Source organism: Elephantulus edwardii, unplaced genomic scaffold (assembly GCF_000299155.1).
Source record: "Elephantulus edwardii isolate Elephantulus edwardi_28Jun2011 unplaced genomic scaffold, EleEdw1.0 scaffold00008, whole genome shotgun sequence".
Taxonomy (NCBI): domain Eukaryota; kingdom Metazoa; phylum Chordata; class Mammalia; order Macroscelidea; family Macroscelididae; genus Elephantulus; species Elephantulus edwardii.
This window is the reverse complement of record NW_006399758.1, coordinates 33,852,092-33,869,167: the sequence shown is the minus strand read 5'-3', so window position 1 is coordinate 33,869,167 and position 17,076 is coordinate 33,852,092. Positions and strand designations below refer to the sequence as shown.

General features: G+C 37.2%; 1 protein-coding gene across 1 annotated transcript in view; it reads right to left on the bottom strand.

Annotated features, from left to right (window-relative positions):
- The window catches only part of WWP1 (WW domain containing E3 ubiquitin protein ligase 1), a 58,642-nt gene extending 42,488 nt beyond the window's left edge, over window positions 1–16,154 (bottom strand). Inside the window, exons 1-6 of the mRNA XM_006880557.1 lie at window positions 16,060–16,154; window positions 11,658–11,748; window positions 4,928–5,066; window positions 2,849–2,973; window positions 1,663–1,800; window positions 1,498–1,564 (exon numbers count right to left, since the gene is read on the bottom strand). Coding sequence (XP_006880619.1) covers window positions 1,498–1,564; window positions 1,663–1,800; window positions 2,849–2,973; window positions 4,928–5,066; window positions 11,658–11,727 — 539 coding nt within the window. The 5' untranslated portion in view covers window positions 11,728–11,748; window positions 16,060–16,154. The remainder of the gene's footprint in view (window positions 1–1,497; window positions 1,565–1,662; window positions 1,801–2,848; window positions 2,974–4,927; window positions 5,067–11,657; window positions 11,749–16,059) is intronic.
- Window positions 16,155–17,076: the final 922 nt, after the last annotated feature.

The window sequence follows — 17,076 nt, the reverse complement described above, 5'->3', positions numbered from 1 at the left end:
GGCAGTCTTATGTGATTCATTATTACATATATTTCAAACATGACTTCTATTAACTATCATATAATGTGAATGCCAAGGAACTTCTGAAATGGCAGGATTTTTTTTTTTTTTATGAAAACACTTTTTAAAAAATTAATTTCAGGGGAGCTCTGGTGGCCTAGTGGCAAGAAGCTGCAACTACAATCCCAGAGGTGCATGGTTCGAATCCACCAGATGCTCTGCCAGGGAAGGAGGGGCAATCTCCTCCTGTACCAGTCAGATCTGATTTGACGGTAACACGCACACAAAAATAATAAAATTTAAAAAAAAAAAATTAATTTCAATGAACATTTACAGAGATTTTGGATTTCCATTCATTCATTGCTGCACTTTTGTCCCTCTTCTCTTTGAAAAGTAAAAGAAAAATTCCTTCAGGATCATTTTTTGAGGGACAGTCAAAATCTTTATTCCAGCGATCTGCAAGAAGCTGACAATTCAGACAACAGTAAGATATCCAGTTACCTGAATCGCTTTAGGACTTACTACTAAGATATACCTCCACAGAAATTTTAATAAGCCATGTTCCCATAAAAAAAGAATGAAACACTTTATCTAAGCTACAACATGGATGAACCCTGACAGAACAGGTTAAGGACAAGTAGTTATAAACGGTCACATATTATATGATACAGTTATATGAAAAGGTCATAATAAGCAATACACAGCCACTGAAAATAAATTTGGGGTTGCCAGGAACTGGGTGGAACAAAGAAAGGAAAGGGAATGCTCATAATTACAGAATTATTTAGGGGATAATGAAAATATTCTGAAAACTGTGATCATGCTGGTAATTGTGACTACACTAAAAATCCTGAAAATGTACACTTCTTTAAAAAAGGTAAATTTTACATGCATTGTTTATCAGTAACAAAGCTGTAATCTTTTTAAAAGTTATTTTTACAACAGTGGCCACTGTTGTAGAATGAGGCTGATATTGGGGTGGGGGTAAGACTGAGAAAAACTGGATAAATTATGTTTTCTGCATTGAAGCCGATGAGGGAGAGAATAGTTAAAAATTAATATAAGGGCATTATGATTATCATAAGAGTCCGGAATGAGGGTTGCAGAGTGGAGTATACTTGGGGTGGGAGTAGGGATGTGCAAGGGGTGGGCGATTGTGTACCAATGAAGGAGCTTCTCTTTTGCTTTTCAGGGAGAGGAGCGAACTGGGGGTGGGGGTGGAGGTGAGTGGGTGGGGAGAAAAGTGCAACAATGAATGAATGGAATTCCAAAATCTCTGTAGATGTTCACTGAAATTAATAATAATAATAAAAAAACAAAAACAAAAAAAAAAAGAAGACAAAAGTTATTTTTACAAGAATGCGGTCAAATGGTATATTCACATATAAGCTTTTAATTTCTATCACCAATTTCAAATTAGGATATAAATTTTAAAACTTCAAATTGAGAAATGATATATATCATGTTGCCAAAAAACCCCAAAAGCAATTATTCTACCTGGTCGTTGTCCTTATTGAAGACTCTCCATTTTCATGTAAGGCATCACCATTTTGCTGTATTTCTACTGAACAAGATAAAAAAAATAATAAAGTAGGTCTTTATATACTTCTGTTGACATTTCCCCCACCCCCAGAATTTAAAAAGCACATAAAGTTAGCTTACTATTTGGAGATGAACTGCAGTTGGTTAGGTTTTCTGGTTCAACCACCAATCCATCAAGCACAACTGTTAATTCGCCAGTCTGCACAATACCATTCTTGTTTTCCAATGAGAGTTTTAATTGTTCTTTTACTCTTTCCACTAGGGAGAGAGGGAGGGCGGGAATATCCTAATTTAGAAGCTACACTTACAAAAATAAAATGCATCTGAAAAAAATGTTTCAAGAGCTTGACGGCTACACTTGGAGGGGGAAAAAAATTCAACCTGACAAGTCAGTGGGTTTTAACTGACAATTTAGTTGGTTTACATTTACTATAATGATTGATGTTTGATTTATTATTTTTTTGAGGCTGCTTATCTTATTTCTTCCCTCCAATGCTTCAATTACCTTCTTTTCTTCTCAAAAAGTCACTCATCCCTTACAGATATTAAATGGATTTTAAAAAAAAAATCTAAAAAGCAATATAGGTCTGATTTAAAGATTTTGGAGGTAACATTAAAAATATTCTCGAAAAAAAATATTCTTGAGTTAAAGGGGGGAAAAGCTTTTAAAAATCTTAACAAATAAAACTAGATTTAGCAGTTAATATTTATAGTGAAAATTTTAAAAAATAAAACTCCAAGACTTAATGTAAAAGAAATGATGACTTCTTGAAACTAGAAATATAATGGTAAACATGGAAACTTTTAAAAAGGCATTGGAGGCACTAAAAGGTTTACTTATAAATGTATCAATCAAAACCAAAGTCCAGCTCAAGCACATGACCAGCGAGATTATCTAGAAAGAATCCATTATAATTACACTAATAAGGATGCCCAAAGAAGCACAAACAATAAATAAAACACAAAATTTCTTCAGTTACAGATGGAAGATTAAAAAAAAACTTCATAAAAAACTTTTAAGAAGAAAGATTTACGCATTTGAACAACGACTTTTATTGTCAACCATTCTGAATCACTGTACATCTGTAAAATGTAAGAAAAGCCAGAGTAAATGTTTCCTATTCCATATAATGTCATAGCTTTATATCACTGCCAGCAACAGAAGTTATCCATTAAGAATAGGACTCTTACCTTTTTTTTTTTTTTTACTGTTAACTTTTTGTCCTTGAGGATAATTTCAAACTGTCTAGAGTAAGATCTTAAGGATCAAAGAAGGTTAGAGAAAAGAATAACCCGAACAACTTACATTTTCTATTATGTACTAAGAGAGCTTGTTTCAAATCAACAGTTGCTCTTCCTAACATAGCATCTGCTTTTAAAGTATGGTGACTCCACACTCGGAATTCCAGTGTAGTCTGTGGGGTTACATTTCTGTAAGGTAAAATTATTAAGAAAACACAATCATACATCCCATTTCTCTTAATGAAAAATTCTATTAAATAATTTAGTCCAATAATTATTTTTTTAAAATGACAGAAATTTCATTTAATTAATAGTCTGTAAAAGCTTACTTTCTAACACATTAGGCCTTTAATAAAAACAAAAAATATACTAAGCAAACTTCGTGATGATTATATTAGCAGTACATTCTTCATGGGTCTTACTGAGATGCCACAGTAACAGTATCTGAACAAATTTCTAAAGATTTTAGAAAAATGATGAATTAGCTATAATTACTATGCATAAATCTGCCATTTAAGTAAAAAAGAAAAAAATGGCCAAATTAAGGATGATTGATTTTTTTTTTTGCTGTATTTATTTCTACACTAAGACAGTAAAAGAGGTTAGGGAAGAGATCCATATTTGTTCACATACCAAAGAAATGTGACCTGACAGAGTGCAGAAATTATCAAATATCGTTAATATCACATATAAGCAAGATTCCGCTGAAAATTACTTTAAAAATGACTGGAACAGCACATCAGCAGAAAACTGCCAGATGTGCAGGCTAGATTTAGAAGAGACTGTGGTACTAGGGATATTATAGCTAATGGAGATGGATCTTGGCTGAAAACAGAGAGCACCAGAGGAATGTCTTATCTGTGTTTCACTGACTATGCAAAGGCATTTGATTGTGTGGATCACAGCAAACTGTGGCTGACTCTGAGAAGAATGGGAATCACAGAACATTCATTTGATTGTGCTTATGCAAACCTATACTTAGACCAGGTGGCAGTGGTTTAGAACTATGCAAGAAAACACTGCCTTGTTCAAAATCAGGTAGTGTGCACCAGGGATGTATCCTATCTCCTTATCTTTTCAATCTATATGTAGAACAAATCTTCCAGGAGGCTAAGCTCTATGAGGAGGAACAAGGCATCAGGATTGGAGCAGGACTCAACAACCAGCATTATGCAGATCTGACATAACCCTGCTTACTGAAACTGAGGAGGACATAAGGTGTTTGCTACAGAAGGTCATGGACTGTAGTCTTCAATATGGATTGAAACTCAACATCAAGAAAACAAAGATTGTCACCACTGGACTGACTGGCAGCATCTGCTAGCCAGTGAACTGACTGAGATTGTTAACAGCTTTAGTTTGCTTGGCTCCACAATTAACACTTTTGGTACGAACAGCCAGGAAATCAAAAGACGAATTGCACTGTGAAAGTTTGCTGTCAGGGACATCTTCAGAGTACTGAGGAGAAACAATGTCAGTCTGAAGACTAAGGTGCATCTGATCCAGGCTATGGTATTTGCAATTACATGCCATACATGAGAAATCTGGACAATGATTAGGGATAATTAAAAGAGAATTGATGCCTTTGGGCTGTCAGGCTGGAGAAGAGTTCTGAACATAACATGGACTGCTAGAACAAACAGATCTGTCCTGGAGAGGGTGAAACCAGGCTACTCCTTGGAGGCAAGGATTCTAAAGCTCCATCTGACTTACTTTGGGCATGCTGCAAGGAGGAACCAGTCACTGGAGAAAGGCATCACGCTTTGAAGGGTGGAGGGACAGTGCGAGTAAGACGCTCAAATAGATGGATCGATTCAGTGACTGGGGTAATGGGAACAGGCATGCCAAAGGCAATAAGGTTGGCTCAGATAACGCAGGATTCAGAGCTTTTGTACACAGGGTCGCTATGAGTTGCAGGCAACTTGATGTCACATAACAGCAAAAAAGTAAAAGCAAGAATTATCATGTGTCCTCTCTAAAGAAAATAAAACTATCCACTTTTTTGGGGGGGAAGCCTGTATTGCACTGTATACTCATTTATACGATGAGGAAAAAAGCCTCATTAATTCTGAAGTTATGCTATAACATAGTCCCAGAAGCATACCTGTATGAAGATTTCTGCATCACTACACAAAGTACTTACACAGTTAGCCGTTCGTCCCATTTTGGATTTGAAGAACTACTGGATTTTGCTGTTTTCTTAATTTCTCCATCTACAGCTACTTCTGTATATATTGCTGTTCCAAACCAGTTCTTTTTCCTTTTTAGTTTGGCACTAGAAACTAACAGAAACAGGACAATTACTAGTCAATGTATAGTAAAAGAATAATTTTAAAAGGACCAACCAAAGCAACACCACACACAAAATCCATGAAAAAAGCATTATATTTCCTGTGTAACAAAATTTTTTCATTAGCAAGCTGAAGAAACAATACAAAAAAATCTACTGCTAATTTCCAAGAATGATTGAAAGTGTTTCAATAATAACTTCACTTGATATGGTTTATATGCCACCTAATTCACCTTTTGCACACGGACAGAGCTGTCCAACTATCATTAGTACCATCAATTTGAAAACATGTCCATCACTCTGGAAAGCAAACTATATGTTAGTAAGTTACCCTCCGTCTTCTTCTATGCCTGGGCAACCACACATCTGCTTTTTGCCTCTAAAGACGTCTCTATGATAAATAGGTATACTGCAATTAATGATCTGGAAGAGGACAAGCCTTTATGGTGGGAAGGGGAGAAATGTGTGTAAATGCATGAATGGAAGACCAATTTCTCTGTAAACCTTCATTAAAAAAATAAAGTACTGGAAATCAAGTGAAAAAGAAATATTAAAAAGATTTGTCAAAACCAAAAAAAGAAGAGAAAAAACAAAAAGAAATGAAAAGGATTTGTCTATGATGGACATTTCATTAAATGGAACTATCAAGTAAGTGATCTTTATGAATACTTTCTTTCACTTACCATAATGGTTTTTAAAGTTCATTGTTTTACTATGCACAAGCATGTCACTCCTTTTTATTTCCAAATAATCTGTAACTGCATGAATATACTATGTTTTATTTACACACTCATCTGAACATCTAAGCTGTTTCCACTTTTTGGCTCTTTAGCATAATACTGTGATGAACATTCATGTGTCAGCTTTTATGTAGATGTGTTTTCATTTCTCTTAGGGACACAGCTAGGAACATAACTGGTGGGTCGTATGGTAACTCTCATTGGGACACTGCCAAACAATTTTTCCAAGAGACTATATGGCATTACTTCATATACTATGGTGTCAAAATACAATCAGCTGACCCTCCGACAGGTTTTTCAGAGGATGTAAACTACACAGGAGGAGACTGCCCATCCATACACTTGGGAGCAGCTGGTGGATTCAAACCGCCGAACAGGTGTGGCCTTTCGGCTAGAAGTTAACTTTTGATAGGCTGTGCCACTAGTGATCCCAAAACTTCAAGTGTAGGAAGGCTCCAATTTCTCCACTTTCTTGCCAACAATTTAAACTGATTACTGACTCAAGGATCAAGTGAAAAACTAAGTGGTTTTAGATTCAGCATAACTATTGTCATCCCTGCTATATGGTATCTGCTGTACTTTATTCTTCTGATATTACATAACTGATTATTTTCTAAACATACTTTATGTGGAAACTTGGTTTCAAATAATAAAAAAAATTCTTCAACAAGTACTTTTCCAAATAAGTTTATTTGCATATTTAAAGTGCAAAGTAATACAAGAAAATTTATCTATCTGTATTTTTTTAAAAATACTGTACAATTAAGGAGCTCTAGTGGCACGGTGTATTATTACATGTGGCTGCTAACAGGAAAGGCAGCATGGGAGAAAGAAAAATAGTCTCCCTCTCCTTGCAAAGTATTACAGCCTTGAAAACGTGAAGGCGGGCCACTATAAGTCCTACTTAGACTGACAGCACTGGCCTGGATTTGGTTTTATGCAATGATATTAGGATATGATAAAGGAGGCATTTCAAAATAGTAACCACAATTGATTGTATCACGTATAGATCTGTCAATATTTGAAGAAAGTTAAATTCATAATTCACACTTCATAAGATATATAATTTTAAATTTTTAATTTAAATGAATCTATTGTGGCTCACTCTGAGAAGAATGGTAATCCCAGAACATTTGATTGTGCTTATGCGAAACCTATACTTGAATCAAGAGACAGTCATCAGGGGAGCTCTGGTGGCCTAGTGGCAAGAAGCTGCACTGCAATCCCAGAGAAACACGGTTCGAATCCACCAGATGCTCTGCTGGAGAAGGAGGCGCAATATCCTCCTGTACCAGTCAGATCTGATTTGACGGTACACGCACACAAAATAATAAAAAAAAAATTAAAAAAAAAAAAAAGAGACAGTCATCAGAACAGAGGAAGGAAATACTGTATGGTTCAAAATCAGGAAGGCTGTCTGACAGGGATGTATTCTGTCTCTATACCTTTTCAATCTGTAAGCAGAACATATCACCCAGAAGGCCGGGCTGTATGAGGAGGAATGTGGCATCAGGAATGGAGAAAGATTCACCAACAACCTGTGCTATGCAGATGACACAACCAGGCTTGCTGAAACTGAGGAAGACTTGAAGTGCTTGCTATAGAAGGGCAAAGACTACAGCCTTCAATAAGGATTGAAGCTTAACATCAAGAAAACAAAGATTCTCACCACTGGGCCAATTGGAAGCATTATAATGGATGGTGAAGTGATTGAGACTGTTACTAGTTTTAATTTGCTTGGCTCCACAATCAATACTCTTGGTACCAGAAGGTAGGAAATCAAGAGCCGAATTGCACTGGGAAAGTCAGCTATCTGGGACATCTCCAGAGTACTGAAGAGCAATGATGCCAGGCTGGAGACTAATGTGTGCCTGATACAGATCATAGTCTTTGCAATTGTGTACTATGCATCATAGAGCTGGACAGTGACTAGGGATAATAGAGAATTGATGCCTTTGAGCTGTGGTGCTGGAGAAGAGTACTGAATATACTAGGGACTGCTAGGAGAACAAACAGGTTTGTCCTGGAGAGGATGAAGCAGGAATGGTGAAGCAGGGTGAAGCAGGTGAGGCAAGGATTCTCAAGCTTCATTTGATATACTATGGGCATGTTTCAAGGAGGGACCAGTCCTTGGAGAGGGACATGTTTGAAAGGGTGGAGGGACAGAGCAGGAAAGAAAGACCCTTGATGAGATGGATTGATTCAGTGACTGGAATAATGGGAGTAGGTTTGTCAGAGACAGTGAGGTTGGCACAGGATAGAGTAGGGTTTAGGGCTCTTGTACATAGGGTCACTCTGAGTCACAAGCAACTCGATGGCATAAAACAACAAACAATAACACTCAAATACTAAAAAACACAATAGCTAAAAACTGATAACTATGCATACGTATATAAAATTGATAAACATGTATACAAAATTGATAAATATGTATATAAAGCACATTAGTCTTTCATCTCAAGTCTCAACCTCTTATTTTCTTTCCCTGTCTTTGTGGCTCAATGGGAAAGCACTCAATAGCTAACTGAAAGCTCGGGGACAAAGATGTGGCAAACTGCAGAAGATTACAGTCTGGAAATGCCTATGGGGCTGCTGTAATTGAAACCAAATCAACAACATCTTGCTAATGAGCTGACACTGAGTCATACATAGCAGCCCTCTCTACAGAAAGCAAGCCAGCCAAATCCTGTGCCGTTCTTATCTCCATACCGCTTAAACTCTGCGTCAGTTCAGAGCTCCTTACAGCTCCAGGGGCTTGTCTTCTGGTATGACGTCAGACAAGTTCTGGTGCTGTTCCTTAAGTTTTCAAAAGTTCATTACTTTAGAAGTGAATGGACAACGCCATGCCACCTCAATTTTGACTTCTAGTAGCAGACAGGTTCCAAAAGAGTTTACAAACTCACACAAACTGAGAAGCAGGATCACTTGTAAAAAGGCCAATATCTAGGTATTGTGTATGCTATTATGCTTTATGTGCATTTGGATTAAGCATGATATGTTTACTGTTTTAGTGACTATGCAAAAGAGTTGGACTGTGTGGATAAATAATGATGGATGTTGCTGCAAAATACTTAATTGTGCTCATGTAGAATCTATACTTAGACCAAGAAGCAGTTCAAAGCCAATAAAGGTACACTGCATAGCTTAAATTGGGAAAGAACCTACTTTATGGTAATGAGCATCAAAAAATTACAGTAAATCTCCTTATTTTTAACCTCCTCACTTTGACCAATTTGTAATGTTCAAAGCACAAAGCTTCATATAGAGAACCCTCTTTTTTTTTTTTTAATATCTATGATCCAGGCTATAGTCTTTGCAATTACATGCTATGCATCGGAGAGTTGGACAGTGAATAGGGATGACAGGAAGAGAATTGATGTCTTTTAGTTGTGGTGCTGGAGAAGAGTGTTGAATATACCATGGACTGCTAGGAGAACAAACAGGTTTGTCCTGGAGAGGGTGAAGCCAGAATGTTCCCTGGAGTCAAGGATTCTGAAGCTTCGTCTGACATACTTTGGGCATGTCACAAGGAGAGACTGGTCCTTGGAGAGGGACATCATGTTTGGGAAAGTGGAGGGACGGCGAAGGAGAAGAAGACCCTCAATGAGATGGATCAATTTTGTGAGTAGAGTGGTGGAAATGAGTGCGTTTGAGATGGTGAGGTTGGTACAGGATAGAACGGCATTCAGGGATCTTGTATATAGGGTCGTTATGAGTCGCAAGTGACTCTATGGCACGTAACAACAACAACAACAACAACAATATGGTAGTGTACTATATACACTATTACATTGTTTGTTTTTACTTAACAACATCTTAGAGCATAGATTGAATCCGTACACACAGATCTTACACATTATTATCTGTCTAGTAGTCCAATGCAAGTCTTTTACAAACAATCTTGAAATAGTTTCATACATGCTTTGCATGCAAGAGAAATTCCTAGTAAAATGTGGTAAAGTAAAATGCTACTTTGAGAACTACTCCTAATTATGTATTCCAACTAGCTAGATTGGATTATCTGGTTTCCTGAACCTCCAATGCCCTTTCATGCTTCTTCTGTTCCTGCTTCCTCTAATTCTCTCTCTGTTGACAATCTCATTTCAGATGAAATACAGTTCTTCCTGCAAGTGTTTAACTGTTACCCTATTAGTCCTATCTTACCTTGTCCTCCTATGTTCACAGGCGACTCCTCCCAAAAGTAAAGAGAGGACACTTTGTCTTAAAGTCCCACTCTAACTAGTTAATAATCACCCTGTATTATAAATGTCTGTACAAATCAAATCTATTTCACCACTACTTAACATTCTTGCAAAACGAGGCTTCTCTTCTCATCAATTTAATTCTTTTTAACAAGTACTTGTCCAAATTATTGAATAAAAAGATCAATGAATGAAAGAACAATGTCTTCAGCATCTTTCTCCATTTAAGCACCAATTCTGTCAGCGACAGGGAGTTGGAATTCCCAATCCTTTTACCACTAGAGATGGTATGTCTTCCCAGTACTTGGCATCTACCCTCTTCACTCCCATGGAGTCAATTCCAATTCATAATGACACAATATGATAGAGTGGGATTGTCCCGTAGAGTTACTAATTCTTTATGGGAATCGAATGCTTCTGTTTTCTCACACAGAAAAGCTGGTGGACTGAACATTTCAGTCAGTAAACCAATAATTAATCCATTACACCCACTAGGCTACTGACTCAATAAATAAAATATTTTGAGGCCATGAGGCATCTGCTGCAACAAATACGTTAAAATATAAAAAAGACACCACAACAAGACAAAGGTCAATTACCCAATTGAAAAATGGATGCAGGATACAAACAGACACTTCACCAAAGACGACATTCAAATGGCCAACAAATACATGAAGAAATGTTCAAAATCCCTAGCTTTAAGAGAGATGCAAATTAAATCAACTATGAGATATCATCTCACCCCTGTAAGAATAGCAAAATTTAACAGCACAGCTAACAACAAATGCTGGAGAGGCTGTGGAGAAATTGGAACCCTTATTCATTGTTGGTGGGAGTGTAAAATGGTGCAACCGCTTATGGAAGGCTATATGGCACCTTCTCAAAAAGTTGCAAATAGACCCAGCAATTCCGTTATTGGGACTATACCCTAAAGAAACCATAACTGCCACCCAGGCAGATTTATGCACACCCATGTTTATTGTGGCTTTGTTCACAATAGCAAAGAGTTGGCAACAACCTACGTGCCCATCAACAAACGAATGGACAGAGAAGCTGTGGTATAGTCACACAATGGAATACTATGCTGCATTGAAAAACAAGGAACTCATGCAATATTATTCAAAATGGGTGACCTTGGAGGACATTATGCTGAGTGAAATAGCTCAGTCACAAAAGGACAGGTGCTACACGGTGCCACTATTGTAGAACACAACTGACATCAGGGAGTGAAACTGAGAAAAATTGAATAATTTATGTATACTGCATTGAAACAGATGAGGGAGATACCTGTTTGAAAGCAATATATGATTGGATATTATGGTTATGACAAGAGTCCAGAATGAAGGTTGCATAGTAGAGTGTACTCAGGGCGAGAAGTGGGGGGGATTCTATACCAATGAAACAATTTTTTTTACTTTTCAAAGAGAAGAGCAAACTGAGGGGAGGGGTAGGCAGGGGAAAAAAGGCAACAATAAATGTATGGAAATCCAAAATCTCTGTAAACATTCATTAAAAATTAAAAGAAAAAAGACTGTTTGCGAGTTAAGTCTGCTTATTCACCTGATAGAAAGAATGAATGCTCAGGGAATTGATCACTATTGTAAATTATGGGGAAATAAACCTCCAAAACACAAAGCTTACCAGTTATCTGTAACTGTAACCTTCCACTGCGGTTATTAATAGTATCAGACCTTGGTGAAGCAGTGGCCATGTCCCAAAATTCTGCTTAAACCTGGGGAGAAAAAAAAAGTTCATTCAATTGTGTGTAAGATAAGAAATTATAATTTTCATTATGACTAGAATGGTTTGTTTGAATCCACTAAATAATCACACCTAATTCCATTATTTTCAACTCATCACATGCTAACTTAATGTCATCAAGTTAATTTCAACCTACAACTTACTTTCTACAACTGAGTAGAACTGTCCATAGAGTTTGCAAGGTAAACCCTTTCTTTATGGAAAGAGGAAACTCTTTCTTTATGGAAAAGGACTGCCTCACTTTTATCTGACAAAGAGACTCATTGGTTCAAACTGCCAATCTTCTGGGAAAGAGCTAGATGCCTTAATCACTGCACCACCTGGACTCTTATTTAAGACTTAATCCTGTAATATTTCCATGGAAGAATATGAATATTTATCTGGGTTAATGTGAGCAAACAGGAAAACAATTGTCAATATTTCATGGGTTAAAGAAAGAATACTGATTTTTTTCCCTTTTTTTTAACACTAAAATGGAATGATAATGAAACTATGTGAGGCAACAAAAATCTTATTTACAGGGAAAGTTAATGAATAATTAGTAAACTTAAGAATGACAAGGAAAGTAAAAGGATATAAGAAAGGACAAAATTTAACAAAAGCATAGACAACACTAAGAAGAATCAACAAAATCAGAAGTTTTGTTTTTACGGGGACAAAAGGAGAAAAGAAATGTGTTGAAAGAAATTGAAAAGAATTAGGTTAAATAGGGAGCCCCTTAACCAGACCATGCATGCTAAAACACACCATGTAACAGATAGAGCAGTGCAGATTTGGGGGAACCCACTGCCATCAGGCCTGTTCTGAGTCATCGTGATCCTACAACGTAGAGCTCCCCATGGGATTTCCATCACTCGAAGTCTTTACTGAAGCAGACTGTATCATCCTTCTCTCAAGGAACGCTGGTGGATTCAAACCAACCACCTGTCTGAGCACTGATATCTTACTCTCACCCAGATTTAACATTCTACACTATGGTCATCTATAAATTCTTCCAAGTCATGATACAAGATTATATAGCAAAATCCACACATTTGAAAAGTATGTCTCCATGACTGTTTTCTCTAATAAATCTGAATTTTTGTACTGAGAAATTATCAATCTTTTATTAAGTTTAATTGTTTTCTTTGTCACATATAAAGGCTTGTATGAACATTTATTCTACAGTAAAACACAAACAAGCTTTAAAAACTTACAAAGAGGATGATTCTGGAAGTGAACACAAACAGCAACTACTACTGAATATCTGGATTAAGTATTCTATAGAGAAATATTCTTGGAGTCAGTGATATTATTTCTGATATTAGATGAATTTTGACAGAAAGTAGAGAATACCGGAAAGACAGTTCCTTGTGTTTTATTGATGACGCAAAGACATTCGACTGTGTCAATCATACCTAGAGAAAATGCTGAGGAAAAAATGGGAATTCTGTGCTAATTCAGAACCTGTAAACGGGCCAAGAAGTAATCAAAGAACAAGAGTAACTGCATGGTTTGAAATGAGACAAAGTGTGTATCAGGGTTATGGCCTTTCACCACACCTCTTCAATCAGTATGCTAAGCAAATAACACAAGAAACTAGAAGACATGAAGAAGAAGGAGATGGCAACAGAACGGCAGGAAGATGACCTTGGATATGAAGATGAAAGTACTTCATGAAGATAATCAAGACTACAGCCTGGAGTATGGATTACACCTCAGGATTGAGAAAGCAAAATCTTCACAAATGGCCTAAAAAGCAACGTCATGACAAATGGAGGTAAGAACAAAATTCTCAAGGATTTCATTTCACTTGTATCCACATTAACACCTATGAAAGCTACAGTCACATGATCAAATGCCTACTGCATTGGGAAAATCTGTCACCAAAGGCCTTTTAAAAATTAAGGAGAAGGGTGTCACTTTAAAGACTGATGCATGCCTAACCTAAGCCATGACAGTTTCAACTGTTTAACATTATGCGAAAGTTGGTCAATAAGGAAGGCCAAAACAAGTAAAGTCTCTGAATCATGGTGCTTGTGAAGAATACTGAACATTCTATGGACCGCTAAGGAACAACAACCAAAATCTGTCTTGGAGAAGATGAACCCAGAGTACTCTTTAGAAGCAAGGATGGTAGGACAAATACTGCATGGTGCCACTGTTGTAAAACAGGACTGATATCGGGGTTGGGGGGAGACTGAGAAAGATGGGTTCAATAATGTATACTGCATTGAAACAGATGAGGGAGAAAACTGTTTAAAAGGGATATGTGATTAGATATTTTTGTCATGACAAGAGTCTAGAGCAAAGGCTACATGGTGGAGTGGACCTGGGAGGAGGGTTTGTAAACCAATGAAAGAATTTTTCTTTTACTTTTCCAAGAGGGTAGTGTACTAGGGGGGAGGGATGGGAGGGCAGAAAAGAGCAACAATGAATGAATGGAAATCCAAAGTCTCTGTAAATTTTCATTGAAAGTAATAATAAATTTAAAAAACAAAACAAAACAAAAAAGAAGCAAGGATGGCAAAACTCTGTTTCTCTTACTTCTGGCATGCTGTCAGAGGGGCGAGTCCCTGGAAAAGGACATTATGCTTGGAAAAGTAGAGGGTCAGCCAGAAGCACAAGCGCCTCACTGAGATGGACTCATATAGTGATTACAACAAAGGGCTTAAGCACAGTAGACATTGGGTAGGGCAGGCAGTTGGGCAGGGCTGTGGTCTATTTTACATAAGTGTGTAGCTGATTTGTCATACCTAAAAGAAAGAACATCCAGAAACAGCCAAAATAGTACATTGATAGAGAAATGTCAGACGTTCAAGCTGGTTTTAGGAGGCTGTGGCATAAAGGGATATCGCTGATGATTCTAGAAAGATACTGGCAGAAAGCAGAATGTCTTTTTGTGCCTTTATTGACGATGCACAGGCATTTTGATGGTGTGGATGATAATAAACTATGGTTACCATTGAGAAGAATGGGAATCCCCAAATTATACAATTATTAACATATAAATTATACATCTTTATATATTAAATTAAATTATCATTATTAACAATATAAATTATAATACCTAGACCACGCACTCTTGTCCTAATGAAGCAACGGAACACTGCTTGGTTTAAAATCAGGAAAGGTGGGTGTGTGTGGGTTGTATCCTTTCTCTATAGCTATTCAAGCTTTATGTTGAACAAGTAATTCATGATACTGGACTCTATGAAGGGGAATGTAGCATCAAGATTGGAGGAAGACTAATCAACAACCTGCACTATGCATGCTTGCTGAGAGTGAGAAGGACTTGCTTGCAGAAGACCAAGAATCACAGCCTTCAATATGGATTACATCTCAACATCAAGAAAAAGTCGTATTCGCTACTGGGCTAATAGGCAACATCATGACAGATGGAGAAAGGATCGAAACTGTCAATTATTTGATCTTACTTGGATCAGCAATCAACACCCTTGGTACCAGCAGTTAGGAGATCTGGAGTTTTACTGTTTTGGACAAATTCACGGTCAGGAACCTCTCCAAAATCTGAAGAGCAATGATGTCAATTTGAAGACAAAGGTGAACCTGATTCAGGCTAAGTCTTTTCAATCACTTTTTATGCATCTGAGAACTAGACAATGAATAAGGATGACAGAAGAACTGATGTCTCTGAGTTGTGATGATGGAGAAGAGTACTGAATATTCCATGGACTGCCAAAAGAATAAACAGATATACCTTGGAGAAAATGCAGCCAGAGTGCTCCTTGGAGGCAGATAGCGAAGCTTCACCTCTCATACCTTGGGCATGTTGCTAGGAGAGCTATTCTTTGGAAAAGGACATCATGCTTGGTAAAATGGAGGGTTAAAGAAAGAGAGGAAGATCCTCAATGAGATAGTTTGACACACTGGTGGAGCACAGACTCCAGTGTTACAGAGATAAGGAAGATGACAAAGGATAGGATAGAGTTCAGGTGTGTTAGTCAAGAGTTCCTATGAGTTGTACTCAACCCGACAGCACCTAACAACAACCACAACTGTAGCAATAACAAGAATGAGTAAAGAAACTGATCACATTTGAACTGTAAAAGGTAATAGGAATGGTTTGAAAATGGTACTACTTTGATTTAAAGTGTAAGACACATAATAGTTTGAGTAACTCATATTTAAGAACATAAAGGTGTATGGCGTGTACTATAATATGCCATACTTTTATGGTAGCATAGATCTAGGTCTGCAGAAGTAGAATTTCCTATCAATAGATATATGGAGTTAGACTGTGAAATACCTCATAGCCCTGGGGGAGAGGGGAGTTACTTACTATGCACCAAGAGTTGTGCCAGACCTGGGAATATCAAGATGAGTAAGACACGAATCCTTCTTTCAAGGAGCTCATAGTCCAGTGAAGAGACAAACCTGTAAACAAAAAAATAATTTTCAGTGTGATGCTAATGAAACATTCAAAATGCTAGTACAACTGGTGCACGTAAGCAAAGGCAGAGAATTCAAGTTTTAATAGGGAAAATAAATCTTGGAGTATCATCTGCCAAAAAAAGTATGAAGCACTTAGAGAACTGATGGTATGTTTTACAACGGAACTAAAGGTTGATATAAAGGAACAAAAGCTTACCAGCCAAACAAAACAGGATACGGTCTAAAATATAGGACACCACACACTGAGTAGTTGATACAGTACTCTACACATACTACTGCAGTTTTTTAAAAGTTTATCCTGAAGGTAATAGTCAGCCACTAAAGAGTTTCACTAACGAGAATTGTATTTTTGAAAAAATAATTTTGACAGCAGTGATATTAGATTTAAGACAGCAAATTTATCTGAAGTACATGGTTAGTGGAAAGGAAAACCACCCCTAAAAATTTAAAATTCCTGACCAGATGATTATGGGATAGTTGTGGGTTCAAAGGAAGGAAGGAAGAGCACATCTGGGGAGATAAGAGTATTTGTCCATCAATCATTTCCAGTGTTGCCACTTAAGAGCAGAGTGAAAACGTAAGGCTTATGGTTACCCTCGCTCTTTTTATCAGCAGAACAGGAAGAACAGTATCCATTTCTTGTTGTAATAAGGATTAAAGAGACAATACACGCAAAATGCTTAGCACTTGGAATGTGTGGCACCAAGTATTCAATCAAAAATGCTAACCAGTGCTCATACTGTTGGAAAAAAGACTAGGAAGAGATTAGTAATAAGCGTTTCACTTTGGACACACTGTCCACAGGAACCAGTAACAACCAGCTGGAGAAGTTCAGCAGACATGCAGATACAGAAGTATGCAGCCCAGAAAACAGATCTGCAGAAAAGAAGACTCTGCATTTGAT